The sequence below is a fragment of the Lepisma saccharinum genome, chromosome 13 (assembly GCF_977018435.1).
Source record: "Lepisma saccharinum chromosome 13, izLepSacc3.1, whole genome shotgun sequence".
In the NCBI taxonomy this organism is placed as follows: domain Eukaryota; kingdom Metazoa; phylum Arthropoda; class Insecta; order Zygentoma; family Lepismatidae; genus Lepisma; species Lepisma saccharinum.
The window spans coordinates 63,692,543-63,711,134 of NC_139241.1; the positions used below are offsets into that span (position 1 = coordinate 63,692,543).

At 37.2% G+C, this 18,592-nt stretch overlaps 1 protein-coding gene across 1 annotated transcript in view; it reads right to left on the reverse strand.

Moving 5' to 3' along the window:
- LOC145997375 (uncharacterized) overlaps positions 1-18,592 on the reverse strand; it is a 61,873-nt gene that overhangs the window by 16,774 nt on the left and 26,507 nt on the right. The window contains exon 2 of the mRNA XM_083134348.1: positions 142-334. Coding sequence (XP_082990474.1) covers positions 142-334 — 193 coding nt within the window. The remainder of the gene's footprint in view (positions 1-141; positions 335-18,592) is intronic.

The window sequence follows — 18,592 nt, forward strand, 5'->3', positions numbered from 1 at the left end:
TCATTGTGAATTTAAATGTAGGACATTGAATATTTTTTCCAAATTCCATCCGAACATCGGCCATGTTAGGCGGGAGTTGGGGACGTCCTGTAACCTTACATTTATGATAAAGACAGTTTCAAACAAACCACGGTCCCTCACCGGTGTGTACCCAGACCCCAGGCTGTTCCATTTCCAGCTCCAGTTGGCCGCTATTCTCAGAGTTGCCAGTGATTATGCTCAATTCCATGACGTCATCAGATCTAGGCTGGAGCTCCACGACCTCGCAGCTGTCGTGGTGGAAGGCGTCGCCCACATTGGTTATCCAGCCAGCCACGTGCCATTTGCCTCGCACCTGAAACACAAACGCTCAGTTCTTAACAAGGAAAACTAGGAGAAGAGGAAATTAAAAATCTACACTTACCTCTAGAGGTGTGCGGGACAGAATTTTTGCGTCGGGATGGGTTCTGGGCGGGAAATTTTTTAAATTCCGACATTCGGGACGGGAAAAATTATCAATTTCCTTACAAAGTCGGGTTATTTTCGGACGAGAAATGTTCCAAATATCCCGAAGCTCTGGAAATCTCGAATTCTACACTTCATTTTCACCTTTGTGATTGCTTTTGCATTTCTAGTACAAAAACGAACAATTTCCGATAAGTTCCAGACATTTACAATGCAAAAAACGTCGAGAATTAACGACTTTTTAAAATGACCATTCGGTATTTACCAACTGCTCCGTATCCCGATAAGTTGGGAAGTCATTTCCCAAAGTCGGGACGACGGGAAATGTTTTTCCCTATCCCGGTCCCGACTTTTCGGGATCCCGCTCACCCCTACTTACCTCAGAAATGTTGTTTGTAGAACGGAATTCATACGTAATCAGGGGCGGTGCCAGGAGGGTGCGAAAGGGTGCTCGCGCACCCCTTAATGTTCTTACGCACCCCCTTTTCGGAACCTATATTCAACCAAAAACATTACTCTTAGAGTACCACATTATGTAATGTCGACATATTGAGCGCCGAATGTTAGGTATTGAAGTGATACCGCCATTATTGTATACAACAGCCAAGCATTGTTACTACAGTAGAGCGTCGATTATCCGAACGTCGGTCAACCGAACGACCGCTTAACCGAACTGTGTACTCGCTCACTTTCAGATATCTGTAATGAAAAAAGTACGTGACTTAGCTGCTCGTAAGCGTGTAGGCTTGCTTAGACAGACCAAAATAAAGGATTTTTTTAAACGTTAATTTTGTGTACTGTGTGTATTGTTCATGCAAAATGCGTATGTAATATGTACATATTTTTGTTTAATAAACTGTACCACATACTATATATTACTACTAAAGTTGCCTTTGTACGTTACTTTGTAATACATACTTAAAGAGATGCCTGTTTTTATGAATAAATTTACTGTACAGTACTTCTTTTTGGCAAATAAACATGTACAATTCGATTATCCGAACAAACCAGTTTTCCGAACACCCATGTCCCCCAATTACTTCGGATAATCGACGCTCTACTGTACCTACTGTGAAAGAAAAGCTGCATATACTTTCCAGTACTGACCGCAGTGTCTATAAAGATCAGCGGCCGCTGTGTTTCTTCAGCATTGTTGTTAAGAATCGCTTATTCAAACGGTCTGCTTGTGGTTTTGGATATTGCCTGTAGGTAGGAGCCTCGATTTTCGGTGTTGTTATTTTTCGAAAATAGATGGTGCTATTTTTCTTACTTTTTATTTTAAAATTCACGCTTTTATTTTAGTACACTTTTCTGCCAAATATAGCTACCCCAAAATTATACATTCATTGTGCTTTTAAAGTAGCATTTTTAATTGTTCATGATAGTTTCATACACTGGAAACAAGTTTTGAAGAAGTTATTTTCCATTATTTCTCGCAGGATACATTCCGATGTTAAGTTTGGCTTGTGTGTGATGGCAGTGCGAAATCGGTCTCCTTGAAAATCGAGCCACATTCCTCCGTAATGCAAAACCTCATCGTCGCGATTAAGCAAATAACAAAACTGAAATCAAATAAAATCTCCAATTTTATTGGCACCTTATCATAGGTGCCTACTAAAAGTTTGGCATTGATGTTGTGGCCAAAGGTTGCATGCCATTTCATGCATTCCTTATTTTCAACATCGCACCCACTAAATTTTATTTCGCATCCCCTCAGCGTCCCTAGATGATTAATCCTGACGACGCCGCTGTATTACCAAGCAAGTTATCTATCTGTATGTTTATTCTACCGGGTGGCCAGAATTAATGTTGCCCAACTCAGAGCCCTCTGTATCCTGTTTGAGGCATCGGAGAACTTTGAAATTTGGTGAATCCACTATGCAGACCATGGGGAAGAGGATGGCGATAAAAAAAAATAGTTCAATTGATACGCACCGACTTATTGTATCATTTTAAGTGTTTGATATGTTTAAAATGTAAATTGTCTCTTATGACGTAATTTGTTTTGTTCAATTGGGTAGTCTTTTATGGTTATGGACTAACCTTAAAACATTTGATTGTGGGTTGTGAGGTAAGAGATATTATCAGGCCTCCCGCACTGGTGCAAAAATCCGAATAAGGTTAATTTCGGAATTCATTTGTTCGTGCATGAATTAACCAGCTACCAGTCGGCACCACCATCGATGCTAAATCCTAATTTTCTCATTAAAAATTTAGTTTATGTATCTATTAATCAATGATGATCACTTGTACGTGATTTTGTATTTTATTAAATGCCTTTCCCTTCTTAAACATGTATAAGAAAAATCGTATTTTTAAAGTCAATACTTCTACATGACGTAACATCGTTCCATATGATCTGTCATGGACAAGGTACCTTTATAAGGTAGGCCATTCCCGAGGTTCCGAGATTTTCTCCCATGATTCTGTGCGCGCTATGACGTCATTAAGAGGACAGAATGGAACTTACTTCGTTATCGTATACGGAAGCTTGAGATAAATGGGTCGATTATTTACTTTACACACTTTTTCTTGAATGCCGGTAGAATGAGAACAAATCAACCTGTTTGTGCTCTTGCCACGTGCAATATGGGCCTCCCCCATGGCGCAGTGGTAGCGTCATTACCTTGTAATCGAGGGGTCCCGGGTTCGATACCCGGTGGAGGCACAAGTGGTTCGGATCCCACTTTAAACTGTAGGTACAGTCCCGATTAGCCTTACTGTGCATACAGTGGACTTAAAACACCAACTCAAACCAAACCAAGCCACGTGCAATAATAATAGAAGAAAATCGCCTGGAATAAAGCGATCATCGCTTCCCAAAAAGTTGCTGTAGCAGGATTGATTCAATTTGTTCCTCCAAATTTCGGACTTACTCAGTGGTGCAACCACAGGGGAGGGCAGGGGCATTGTCCCCCAACCTTCGACGGAAGTCAATTCTAGGGGCGGGGCAAACATTGATGGCCAAAGGCACCGAGGGGGCACAGAGGAGAAATTGCCCCCTTCTATTTCAAATTTTATACAAATAAAAATACATTTCGTAAAATTTTCTTGCTCTCTTTGCTTGCAGTGCCAGCTTTTCTCAGTCTCGTCAAGTTCAGAGACGTAGCTAGAGGGCGGCGGTAGTCGGCCATGGGCGCCAAATAATCTAATTTTTAAAAAAAATGTGAAAGAGAGAATGCCTTGGCGCCATGTGATATTATTTGTTCCTTATTAAATCAATATTATTTTAAATTGCAAAAATTGGATCAAAAATTTTCTTTCTCGCTTCGCTCGCAATCAATAATGTGATGTATTTAAATAATATGTTTTGTATATATGTACTGAATAAACTTTGAATACGTACATAATTTAGTGTTAGCATCTTGCATATGTATTTTCTTATTTTATATCGCTCCATGTTGCATATGTGTAAAACATATGAAAGTTATACATGTTATATGTACAAAAAAATATCTTCGGCCTTATCTTCCACACTCGCCTTCCGTATCATCACGTATGCAACTTTCAAAAATCTTTATACAATCGGAACTCAGTTTCTAAGTATTGCTTCATTGAATATTGAGTGCAAGATAAGATTTATTAGCTTCGAAGTTGAAACATCATCCGCGAAAATAATTCTTTGAACATCACGTAGGTAGCGAACACTAATTAACAATTGCACTGTTACTTTACTTTATGTGCGTTTGTTGAGAAATTGTGCTGAAAATATAATGTATGACTTACAGGACAGGCGTTTCTCCCCTGCACATCCTATCAATCTTCTCGTCAATCAATGAGAAGAGCGGTCATGTAAATAATGACCAAAGAAGCTATTCAATCAGGCCCGTAGCCAGGAATTCTTTGTAGGGGGGGGGGCGAAGTCAATCCCGGAGGGGGCAAATTTTTAATATATTGTGTCGCATTGGCACATATTATGGTAGGGTACACAGAGGCACTTGTCCCCCTCCCCCAAAAGCTATAAGTAACAGAAAAGGGATGGTATCTTGAAACTGCAACAAACAAAAAAAGAAAAAAACTTCGAGCAACATCAAATAGCAATATTTCGATAATGACCTTTCCAGGTTGCCAAAGAATATAAAGTTTAACATAAATAGGGACTGTACCTACTTGATATTGTAATTGATTGATTTGCAGTTTTAAGTCCACTTTATGCACAGTAAGGCTAATCGGGACGGGACCTACAGTTTAAAGTGGGATCCTAACCACTCGTGCCTCCACCGGGTATCGAACCATGGACCCCTTGATTGCAAGGCAATGAAGCTACCACTGCGCCATGAAGGAGGCCCGGATATGGTATAAGATTTAATTAGGAAAAGCGATGGATAATGTAATATTTATACAAAGTAAATTCATGTATTATGTTCTTACAACAAATGTAACTATTACAGAATAGGAAGCCAGTGACGAAATTAGCCGTAAGTTTTTTTTTTAATTCCTCGCAGTAGTAAATATTGTTACAAATAAAATCCAAAAAATTAGATCCTCAACTCAGGTGGATAAGAGATCAAATTATAATTGTCAGCTTGCATTTACCTGCGATTATTAGAAGTATCATTCGACCGAAAAGCAATCTCTGACTGTTGGCTGATAAATGCGACGTGCCTAAAATACAGGAAAACGTAACAGCATAATAGTTCCATTATTTTTGTTTTGTATTTGTATTGCTTTTGTTTTATTTCAAGTATAATTTACCCCTTGGCTAATCACAAAGATGAAAATGAATGGTGAGTAGATGAAATGGATGATCACAAATCCATGTGGAGCACAAACAGTTCAGAGTACTACACAGATTGTTGGCCCACATGCCAGAACCTAGTAAGCCCGCAAGAATGAAGTTCCTAGGATATATTACCTGGAAGAAATATTGCTATTTGAATGTTTCCCGAAAAGACACCATTTATACAATAGCCATTATCTAATTCATTCTACTGCTCGGTAGCCGAAGGCGTTAAGTGGTCGACTTTCGATTTCGCCTCCGAAGTCCCCGGTTCAAGTCCCAGCACGGGCATAGATATTCTCTCCGAGTCAGGCACGTATCCAGGAATTCCTTTCGTGGAGGCTAAACACCATATTTTTAAGGGGTTAAGATAGAACCTCACAATTGTATGTTTAAGGCCAATGGTGGCAATTGGGTTCAAAACGGGAGTGGGGGGTGCAAGAAAAGTTTACTTTCTCTTCCCTTGATATACAGTACAAGGGTTAGCATAAAGAGGTCATAGTGTGAAGGCAAAAAAATGGGGAGCAACTATCCCCAAAATCGTCGTCACTGTTCAAGGCTGCCAAATTATTCAGAACGTGAAATTGGAACATTTTTTACCCCTCAACTCCTCTGTTTCCATGTATTAACATTGTGTGCCGGAACCATCTCAGTATGTGTGTTTGTCCATTTCTTATCATCAGACATCAAAATATCTGTGGCGTCTTCGAGTGTTTTTACGAAGCTGTTACACACGCACGGGATGGATAATCCACTCGACAACGCGAGACTCAAACTGTGGGCTACGAACTGGACGCAGAAATTTCTCGAATATTTCTCTCTGATTCGAGGCTGAACACCACTACTGTGTCTTGTCCTCCCATGTTTACAGTTCTTATAAAAGCCGAAACCCACCAAATTATTCACATTGAGGCCTAAGCACATGCAAGTGTTCACAATTGTCTGTCACAACTTCCGCAGTCTTGTCATATATTGGCACAAAACAAAGTAAGTCTTCTCGAATACAGTTCGAAACAATTAATTCACAATGAAAACCCTTCCGATCCCAACACATCTAGTGTTTCTTCTCCCAATATGATTAAATGCTTACTCATTTATCTCCAGTGACGTGCCCAAGGGAGGGTTGGTGAGGTCATAACCCAATTTGACCAAGTATTCCTGAAAAAAAAAAAAAAACGTCAAAGAGAGGAAAAGATGGCAAAATGAGGACTGACCACCAAAAATAGTATGCATAACCCTCCTCTTCTAAAATTCTGGGAAAATTTTATCCGGGCACAACTAACTCATCACTCAAAACTTTGATTTTCAGTTGATCTGTGCAGCTTATTTCTTTTTTAATTAACCTCTCCAATACCCGTTACTGCTTAAATATTCACTTTAGAGAGAGACCTTCGATCTCTTCGGCCCTCGACCCGAACTAGCACTACACTGAGGCTCCGGAAATTCCGCTGTCGTTAATGTATTCTGCTTTGGACCCGAACTGGAACTAGTAGTAGACTTCGTTACTTTATGGTATTTAGTCCTTTTCATTTTCGAATCACTAGATCTTATAAAGCCACCAATAGACACTGACTGATCACTAATCGACTGTATGAACTATCACACTTACCTTTGAATACTCATTAGGCGATCCTGTTGTAGAGATCAACCTGGAAAATTGAAGCCGCGTATTTTAACCTCATTATATTCTAGAACGTTCCACAGATAAAACGATTCGTTAATGTTGCCAGTAGTTCGACTCCTTCTCTTATTCAAGAACGTTCCCTCTCGCGCTTTCCAGAGAATAAAAAATTACCATGAATCGCCCTACGTGTGGCGCTACGTTTGCAGCTTCCAAATGCTGACAAGTCTTTGCATAGTGTTGCGACAACACCGAAAGCGCAAGAAAAGTTTTAATGCAATATTATCAACAACAGGGTTATAGAACATTCTCCGTGTTGCCTTGGTAACTATTTCTCTCCTTATATATTATCGGCACACTATTCAAGAAAACAAAAACCTAATTTTGCCGGACCCTGTGGCTGAGTGGTTAGCACATCGTGCTGCGACGCCAAGGGTCCCGGGTTCGAATCCCGCTCGGCCATGGTTGTGTGTGAATGTCCATTTATCTTTTTCATAATTTCATCACTCATTCCCATCTTCGTAAATTAGCTAAGAGGAACAAAACGCGAAGTAAAATAAAATAAATCAAATAAAAAAAACTAATTTTATGTAGTGTAAACTGAAAAAATTAAGGGGGGCTCCAGCCCCCTGATCCCACGTTGGGTGCGCGCTATTAAGAATAACAGGGTTATAGAACATTCTGTGTCTTGGCTCGAAAATTATTTATCTCAAATTATCATCTCATTATTTAAGAAGCCATGAACCTAATTTTATGTAGCGTAATTTCCTGAATGGGGTGCTGGAGCCCCCTGATTCCCACCTTGAATACGTGCTTGACTCGATAATTATTTCTCTCCTTAAATTATCTTCACGTTATTTTATTTCACACCACAAGAAACCAAAAACCTCATTTTAACTATTGTAAACAGCAAACTTTCGGGGTGGCTCGAGCCGCCTAAGCTCCCCCTTCGATACGTGCCTGCTGCGAGTGTCCCTTCATAAATTTAAACTAATCATCACTCATCCTGTTCGTCGCGATTAGCCAAAAGTGGAAGAAGACGCTAAATAACAAAAACAAATGTATCCTCACCGTGGCGATCAACTGGAGAATCTGAAAAGTAGCGAAAAAATATTAAAGGGAAATTCCAGGACATTCAGTAAAAATTCATATCAGAATATGCCCGGACAAAAACTTTCCTTATAATTAGACATTTAAAATAAATGCAATAGGTTAGCTGGAAAGAAAAGCTGGCAGTGGAATACAGCCTACAGAGACAAGATATCACGCATATAATGTATGAAAAATAAACTATGCATTGTTTCGGAATAAGTGTATTCTTCTATCGCGTATTTGATCTCTTGTTGTCAAATTAAATTAACAGCTTTGGTGTATAATATCAAAAGATGCATGAAAACACATCGTTTCATGGGCCATCTGCTACATTCTACGCATAGCTTTCTTCCGCTCGTGTCCGCTTGGTGACGTCACAAGCTCTAGCCAATAACGTGCAAGTCGCGGAGTGGCCCCCTCTGTGTCATGGACGTATACTAACTATTTTAATAAGGATGTAGAAGAACAAAAAATAAAATGGCTATTGTGCAGATTTTTATTGTAAAAACTGTCAGAAGAGGAATCCAGAGCTGTGTTCGTGTTCTGTCATATCCTGAAAGGTTAGTTATTTATGAAGGAACGAGTTTACAATACCGGACCACTCTCCAATTTCTATGAAATTTCGCCTACTCACTAATTGTGAACTCCTAATCACGAATCTGCATGCAATAATTGGCGGTCAAGTATGGAAATCGAGAAAAAAATGAAATAAACTATGTTTTCTTAACGTAACGTAACCCTACCATAAGAACAATAGCTCCACGGAAGACGCCATTTTCCCAACATGAAGAAATCAACAGGCAAGATAAGGTATAGTTTTCTTAGCTAAAATATTAATTTTTCTTTGTATTTATGCTAATGGAACCTAACCTAACAGGCCTAACCTAACCTCGTAGGCATTCCTCGTCTGTCGTCAACAAGATTGTTGTGCGTAAAGGAAGACCATTAGCTAATTAATTGCGAAAGAAAGATGGTTCCGAATTGCTGTGTATGGACAATCACCGTGGTAAATCGCAAGGTTATTTTACAAGTTGTACACGTAAATGTACAATTTTAACAAGTGACCGCCAAATATGAACTACAGATACGTCATCAGGACACCGAAATTAGTAAGTAGGCGAAATTTTATAGAAATTGGAGAGTGGTCCGGTATTGTAAACTCATGCCTTTATGAATTCTGTTCGCTCTTTATGTAAAAATAATTTCCATAAAGTTAGTTTCCACGGAGAATAATTCCTAGCATGTCTTCGTATTCTGTATTTTGCTTCAATTAAGTAAAAGACCATGTGTTAAAAAAAACGTCTGAAAGATTAAAGGTTCGATTTTGTAACTTAATGTTATTTATAAGTTACACAGGAGGATAGGAAGCCAACGAGAATAGTAGGAATGACTTGAAGTTTGTTTGAAGTTCGGAAAAGCTCATTTGTGCATGTTATAATGCAGAAAGTTGCAAGTTATCGCGCTCCTATTCGTTTCTGCATGAAGTTTATTACTTCTAGCATTTAAAACTTTGTCAACATGTACAGGAGATGAAAAAAGCGTGTAAATATTAAAGCAATGAAACCTAAGGTAACGGTTCCTATCGTTTTATGATTTTTTAAAAAATTCTCTTAGCAGGAAGACTAATTATCGTACAATTTTAGCAATCATTGTCGCACGAAATTTGAACCTTTCTTAAAGTAATTAGCACTCTTTGGATTTTTTTTTTAAAAAATATTTATGTTGAAAAAAACAACTTAAAAATTACCTTACGCAATCTTGCACGCTTCCCAAGGACAATGTATTTTCCATTGACAAGGGACTGTAAGTATCGTAGACTAGTGGGAATTAATGTAAAATAAATCGGAACCTTAGTAAAATGAATTTAGGTAATTTATTTATAATGCTAAGAGAACAAAACCTGGCCTGCCTAACCTAACTACGAAAGCATACATTGAACCAAATCATAAGTAATCACTAGTTTTGGAAACCAAATGAGTGTAACTAACCTACATGTGCAATATATGCAAAATATTTTACACATGTGTTACTGTGTTACCTTTCTCACTGGTGCCACGGGAGGAAGATTTTGTGTTTCAAATCGCATTTTAATCTATGTGCTTTAATCCAACCCTACAGAATTATGGATGTTACACCTATTATTAATAATAATATATTTTGTTGATGGAATCATCTAATTATACCTGTAGTTAATATTATTGCTGTAATAGCTCCTGTTGTTGGTCATGGACTTTGATCTACTAGATGGTATGGGTGATTTTGATTTGTTGACATATTTCCTGTCCTGGTATCTTCTTCAGAAATATGTTGTGTCATAACATTTTTCTTGAAAGCACTCCCGGGAATAGATTCCATGATCCATTTAATGACAAAAATTGCATTGTTAGCCAGTTGTAGGTTAGGCAGTAAGCTTCAGGGACTCTTTCTAAAAGATAATGTGGTAAAACTTTGCTTCATATGTTAGGAAGTTTAGTGCAATATCTATAATATTTTTTTATTTGCATTACCACACACTGTATGGTGCCATAAGAAGTAGTTACGATGAGAAATAATGTCAAAATTGAGTAAAATTAAATCAATTGAATGGTGACAAGCTCATAAGATTTTGCGCAATTGTTGAAGGAGCTATCATAGAATGGAGGACCCTTATACATTTGACACTACTTTATTCAACAGATACAGATAGTGATCTAATGCATATTCATTTTCAGTAACTTTTCTTTGTGTTGACACGCTTTGACCTTAGCTCACTAACAACTCTTGCATCTTGGAATTTATCTTTTTTGAGTGACATAAAATGCAGAATGATTTGTCTTGCATAGTTATATGTTTCTAAAATAATTTTTCGTATTTTATTTTTTTCGTAGAGCTGAGATATAGTTGGAGAAAATATGGCGAAAGGACTTGAGCCACAAAACATACAAAAGTTACAGAGTTTGTGGAGACAATTTTTCAGAGAAAATGTTTATGAATTCTAATAGAAATAAGTTAGTGCATGATGCATACCCAGATGTAGAACCAAGTAAGTATATTGCATTTCTTATGGAATAACATTGTCATCAGTTATGTGGCTCATGCATAAGAAATTGTATTTTCCCTTTTCTGCATTAAAAAAATATATGCTTTAGAGATACATTTTGCTTAAAGTACATAACACCTAACAACACAATACATTGCTTGAGGATGTTAGAAACAAATGTATTTAATGTTTCACTAAATATTCCAAGCAGGATGGATGAAAAAGATATGATTTTCAGCTAAACAGTCCTGTAAAATATTTGAAAAGTTTGATTAAAGGAAATAAAATGCACATATTTTTCTGTTTGAGACTGTACATATGTGAACCTACTATGGAAATATTTGTTGAGTGTGTTAATGATGCTTTACTAATTTCAGTAACTTTTATTCCAGTGAAAGTCTGTAGGACCTCAAAGAGATTATCATACCTTATGCAAAATATATTAATTACTAGTGATTCAATAAATATATATATACCTGAATAACAACGTGTTTGTTTATTTTCCCTTACATTTGTTATTAGCAATAGAATATAATGTTTTACATTTCCACAGTATGAGTATTAAATCATTAAGAGTAATGTACTTACTCTGAAACTGTTCTCTTCTTCTGGAGTATTACAACATGTAAATTCATTCTTGGTGAAGTATAACATGTCACCATAGTGAGTGTCCGACCAAGAAACCTATCAGTATGACACAATGGTTTGTCTAATGGAATTTCATTAACAATATTATGGTAATATTCAATACAGTGGAAATTATTTGATGTAGGGTTTTAAGGATTTCTTATAGTCTTTTACTTTATATTCCATATGTTTAATGCTAACAATATAATTTATATGTGTAATTGGAAGTAAGATGCTTGAAATAAATGTTGGTACTTGTAGGCATAATGACCATATTGGGCCATTCAATGTATGTGAGGAAGAATCCTCTTATCTAATATCCTTACTTGAGTTTGAACTGTTCTTTTAGGTCTACTTTATGCACAGAAAGGCTAATTTGGTTGAAACTACCGTTTAAAGTGGGATCCGAAACACTATGGGTCTCCACCGGGTATCGAACCCATACCTGAGTTAAAAAATGGGTGTGAAGAGCCCCTTGAGAAAGGTTGAAAGTGAAATGTTATAAAGACTTGCAAAGGATATACACAAAACTACGAACTTCCTCGGAGACAGTATAAGAGCCCAGCTCTTCTCAAAAAGGTAATGACATTTCTTAAAGTGCTTTCATTATCTCCCAACCTGGTCAATAATTGGTAAGATCAAAAGTTTGAGGAAAGTATAATCTACACATTAGGTAGGAATAAGCCAATCACTTAACATTTAGACATGACACATTGGATGGTCTAGCCCTTGCAGCAAATCATCATGAGTGAGACACCTATGTTCAATACGAGGCCAAGTTAAATTTACTTCTTGATGGAAGGGATGATATGAGAAACATGCACCAATGATCGACCTGATAGTGTGAAGCTTGAAAGAATGATTACACTGGGGAACAAAAAAAAGATTTTATTTTGCGGCATAAAGTTTAATAACAGTTTTAGCACACAAAACAGCTGTGATTGCCAATTGTATGATTGGTTCAGTTGAATTGACTCCAGTTATAAAAATAAACACACCATGGAAAATGTAGGAGGTAAAATTACTCTACGCTTTTCTCGGTAATATCAAAATTTCATAATAGGCTGAAATTCCCATTAAGAAACTTATTTATTTATTTGTAAATTGTTGCTAGGCAACTTATGAAGCATTGCTAGCAATATATCAAACACTCAACATAGCTTAAGGAAGAATACCAAAACATAAAAATGATTTTAGAAAAAAATTGAATATGCTGAACATAAGTGGCTCGTGTGTGTGGATTTCAAGATGGTGAATTTTTTGCTAGGACAGCAAAGTGGGTACACAAAGTATCCCTGTTTCCTATGTTTGTGGGATAGTCGTGCTAGAGAAAAGCATTGGACGATAAAAGTTTGGCCCCCAAGGGAAAATGTTAGTGGGGAATGCTATCATGAACCACTGATAGATAGGGACAAAATCATCCTTCCGCCACTGCATATTAAACTTGGGTTGATAAAACAGTTTGTCAAGGCCTTAGATACAAGTGGTGATTGTTTCAAATATATATGACACACTTTTCCAGGACTAAGTATTGAAAAATTGAAGGCAGGAATATTTGATGGACCACCACAATTTCGTACACTTATAAATGATGCCAATTTTACAACTTACATGTCTTACATCGAATCTGAGGCCTGGCTGAGCTCTGTGTCCGTCGTCAAAAGCTTTTTGGGGGAATCACAGAGCAGAAAAGTACCCCGATATACTTGGAAATATGCTGAAAAATTTTGAGAAATTGGGAGCTAATACGAGTGTGAAGATACATTTTCTACATAGCCACATTGACAGATTCCCTGAGAACCTTCGTAATTTTTAGTGAATAACAGGGACAAAGGTTCCATCAGGATGTAAGGATAATGGAAGAAAGGTACCAGGGACGGTGGGATCGCCACATGATGGCCGACTACTGTTGGAGCTTACAGAGGGATTGTCCTAAAAAGCAATACAGCAGGAAATCGTATAGAAAACGTTTCACATAATTTGTTACTTCATTCTGTACATATTTTCTTAATTATTATAATCATAGGCCTATATAAATTTATTTTTATAATAATGATCGTAATCACAAAAAGAAATATTAAATTGTTGTTGGAAGTTCATTTATATGTATGTCTTATGTCTCCACCATTTTGGTTTAGTTGCATTTATTTCATAAATTAGAGCCAATTCAGGAAAAATATTATTATATCATTATTCAGCAGCATGAAATTGCCCTAAATTAGCTCTCAAACACTGTGCCGCAATTTCACTGTTCCCCAGTGTTATTTATTAACTCTTTATGTTCACTTTCTTTTAGACTGACTAGAAACATGTGTGACATTATTTAGAAGTAGCAGGGATTTTGTCAATATGGCATCCACTATGAGTGAAACGTTGCTGTTCATTGGTTCATTTCCAAGTGGCATATGTCACATGTCACTTTGGTGTGAAATCTCTCTAAATTGCAAAAAATACTGTTGGTTTCTTTGTCATCAGCTGGAAATTTGCACATTTCTTTTGTTTTTAATTAGCTTTAAAAAATTCATGTGCAATATTTATTCTGAATGCATGGATTGTATCATCTTCAGTACTGTATTAAGTATATGAATATATAAAATACATATCTGTGCAGGATAAGATCTTTCAGTGGTGTATTTTTAATTCCATTGTGTGTGTGTTTAGGAGTGGGGGGCTGGGAGTGTGCTTATCTAGCTTGATCCTACATACTCAATGACTGCTTTGTTTTTTATTCTAAGACATTCATATTTCGAGTCCAGATTTTTGTGTAACTATGAAATATGTAATGCCATATGAAGAAATTGTAGTCAATATGTTGAGTGGTTCCAGTAAGTAACTTCGAACAAAACTCGCTTGTATGACATACTCCTACTCCCATTCTAGATTAAAAATTACGGATTTTTGACAAATACTAAAATGAATAAGCATGCAATGATTAGTTAATAATATATCTTACAAACATTCACACGTTTTTAGAAATGGGTTGAAATTACTCTCATGCAAACCAGAAAAGTGAAATTTCATACAACTTCGATTGATTGATTGATTTGGTGTTTTAAGTCAACTTTATTCACAGTAAGGCCAATCGGGACTGGAACTACAGTTTAAAGTGGGATCCGAACCACTATGCGTCTCCATATAGGTACAACTTCGAGATGGGGTAGTTGCTATATAGGCATTCTAGGTTAACTTGTGTAAGGTGTGACCTTTTCTTACTCTATTTTCCTATAACTATTCATTATCACCATCATAGTAGTTTTTACAGAGAAATAGACTGATAGAATTAAAACAATTACAATTTTATTCCAGAAATTATTCTGTTTGATAACTTCCCCAATGAGCTGTGTCACTCATAACTATTATTTTATTCTATTCTCTCATGGCAGATGGCACTGAACTAGTTTCTATGTCGTATTGTCCAAAATACTATTTCATCTACAGAACACTGAATGTAAGTTGTGATAGAAATTAACTGTAGTGTAAAATATTTCCTTTCATCTACAGCATAACATAACCCATGGTTCTACAGAATAGTTTCTCAACCTATAGGGTGCGACCAACTCCTGGGTCCTGAGGGGACATTTGGTGGGTCGGGAAGTTAGGTTCGAAACTTTGTTAACTGGGTCTTAAAAACATATTACCTTAAATTACTTAGATATATTGTTTTAACAATTTAAATTCAGGCAGTGTTGTTGTAAAAGAGCAAATATATGATTATAGACTAGGTGCACACCCCTACAAAGTAATTCCGCTTGTTCCCATCTTATGGGTCCCATGAAGTGTAATATCCTTCAAGGTGGGTCCCCGACTGAAAAAGGTTGAGATCCACTGCTCTACAGCCCTGGAAGGTCCTTGGACTATCAACTGACTGCCAGTCTGCCTCCCACAACCCTACCTAGAGGTGTGGAGATCTTCAACCAGTAATGGGGTGACGTAGGGTCAGCACATCAAACCCTCAGCTGTTATAGGAGATTTCCCAGACTGGGTTACGCTACTCACTTGTAGGACCCCAATTTTCTTAGGATGGTGGTTAAGTTTGGAAAACAAGTACTGACTGACTATATGTATATATCTTTTATTCCAGTATATTTCATACCTACAAGCCGATTTGTAATGGTTTCCTTAGATGAATAGCGTTAATGTTCCATCAGTAGTTTTTAATGTACGTTTTATGATTTATTCTTATTTCCTGAGACAAAACCTTCGAATCCTGTCTTTTGTTTCCCTGGCATTTTCAGCATCAACCCCCCCCCCTCTCAGGGTACTCCACTGATATCAATTGCAGAGAAAGTGGATGCATTTGTCTTTCGTTTTATGAGGCCATAGACAGATGAATTGAATTTTCTACGTTGGTAAATCAGAAGTGTCTACATCTTGCGATTGAATATGGTACACAAGGGAGAAAATTACAGTGACGGCACCAGAAACAGTTGCTGATATTAAGTATGCTGTATCCTGCAGATTGCCACCCACGTTAAACTGTGCAGCAATTGTTATGAAGAGAAGGAGACAATTTGGAAAATGTTGCAACATAGCTCGAGCGCCCTTTAGAACACTTTGGGTAGAGCAATGATCCACTCAGCCCACCTTTCCATTCCTGCTTTTATTTTCTGCTAATAATTCGGGACATATCTCGTAAGGTCGTAGTATTTATTTTATTTAAGTTCATAAAAATGTTCTACAAGGATAAATACCATTGTTCGGTTAATGCAGGGGTCCTGGGTTCGAATCCCTGTTAGAGCTTTCTTTGTGTCATCAATTTTTCATAGCATCGTCGCGATTAGCCTAAAATTGGAAAAAATGCGACGCTAAATAAACAACGACGAGGGAGGGGTAAAACGCATTGATCTACGAACAAAGTAATCGCTGTAGAGTTTACACAAGATAAAATCGCGATTTGCCCAAAATGTCAGAAAAGCAACGCATAATAGGGAGAATACGACATAAAAATACTTATTACCACAGATAATACACGGACCATTTTTCATGCACAACGGAATGATTTACGTGCTGGAATTTCAGGAACTTGAAATTATTTTCGTATGTTGTGCTTCTGGGCTACTTATTCTGTATATCTCGTAACTTAGATGTAGAAATCATTCAAACGTAACGTGCATTAACTGAACAATGGTATTTATCCTTGTAGAACATTTTTATGCACTTATATAAAATAATTAATTCGACCTTACGAGATATGTCACGAATTATTAGCAGAAAATAAAAGCAGGAATGGAAGGGTGGGGTGAGCGGATCATTGCGCTGAGACGCATTCAACTGTCACTGCCAAGAGTAAGATATGATTGGTGGAGAGGTTGCTATGACAACGCTTTACGTTTCGAAACAGGGTGGCTCCACATGTCCGGTTTGGTATACGCACAGATTACAAAGGGGAGATAGGAAGTAAGCGATCTTATTAATCTGTGATATTATTATGAATGTTGCTGGAATAATGGAAGTGATTTTGGAAATGTGAATGTGGTAATTTGTGTAGTGAAGAACAATTATGAACTTAATACAATTTTGAATGTAATAAGAAGTTTAATTGTGAGTTCAAGTGTTATATATTAACATTAACTGACTTCTAAATATATTTTTGTGTGCGAGAGTTAGTAAGGTTTACGTAAGCATATCCTTATCTGATTTCCCACAACCTGAGGGCTTCATAGTAGGCTGATAAGTCTCAGGCTGGAATAAACGTAAGTTGTTCCATTGAGAATAATTCGGGGAACGTAACAGGTGTAAACGTTTTGACGCCACAACGCGGGACTCGATAAATGTGTTTGAGTAGGGTATGCAGAAGCGTAATTTAAGAAGTGATCGTCGTAAGTTAAAAATGGATACTTTAAGTTGCTGTTCCGATAAAGGGAAAGCTAATGATGAAGAGGTCGAGTGCAACGATTGTTTGGAACAGTTGTTTCAAACCCTCATGGAGAAAATGGAAATGGGAAGAAAAGAAGATAAAGAGGAACAGGATAGGATAAGAAATGAACAAGAAAGAATCAGAAGAGAAGATAAAGAGGAGCAGGAAAGGATAAGAAATGAACAAGAAAGAATAAGAAGAGAAGATAAAGAGGAACAGGAAAGGATAAGAAATGAACAAGAAAAAATAAGAAGAGAAGATAAAGAAAAACAGGAAAGGATAAGAAATGAACAAGAAAGAATAAGAAGAGAAGATAAAGAGGAACAGGAAAGGATAAGAAATGAACAAGAAAGAAAAAGAAGTGAAGATAATGAGGAACAGGAGAGAATCAGAAGAGAAGATAAAGAGGAACAGGAAAGGATAAGAAATGAACAAGAAAGGAAAAGGAATGAAGAAAGAGGAGAATTGATGAAGCTGCTCAGCCAAGATAAGGATGAATTATTATCTAGAATAGAAGAGGGGCGAAAGGAATGTAGAGAAATTAAGGAGACTCTGAGGAAGGAAATTGCGTGTGAGAGGCAGCAAGTAGCTGAATTAATACTAAAGCTGGAAGAAAAACAAAAGGAGGATTATGAAAAGTGGAACTTAGACTTGACACAGGAGAAAACATCTAGAGAAGCTAAAGAAAAGGAAATGGAAAGTGAAATTGAGAAATTGAGGGGACGAATAGAGAGTGTTGAAATAATTGCAAGGCCAGAAGCAACACAGGGTTCCTCAGAATTACTTGATAATTTAGAGCTAAATCAGAGAAGGCAAGAAAAGAAACTTGAAGAAGTTACGGAGAATGTCGCATCTGTAGGTAGGCAGGTCGATCAACTACAGATGTTAATGGTAGGCTGTCGGGTTCTAGAACCTTCTCAAAATGGTGAAGCTGTATTTCAACCGGGAATGAACGGTTCAACAACGAGAGGTGATTCGAAGAGGATGATGAGGAAAAGGAATCGTTACTCGTCAAGTTCTTGCTCTGCAGTTTCCTCTAGTTCTGAGGAAACTAAAACTAGGAAAATTACAAAGCACAGGAAGAGACATAATAATGGAAAGTCTGAGAGATGGGGACAGGATGAGATATCTCGTGACAATGCCTATAAGAATAGTTCCTACAAATCTTTTCGCATGTCTGATGTTAACGCTCTTTCAAAGTTTGCTGGAGAG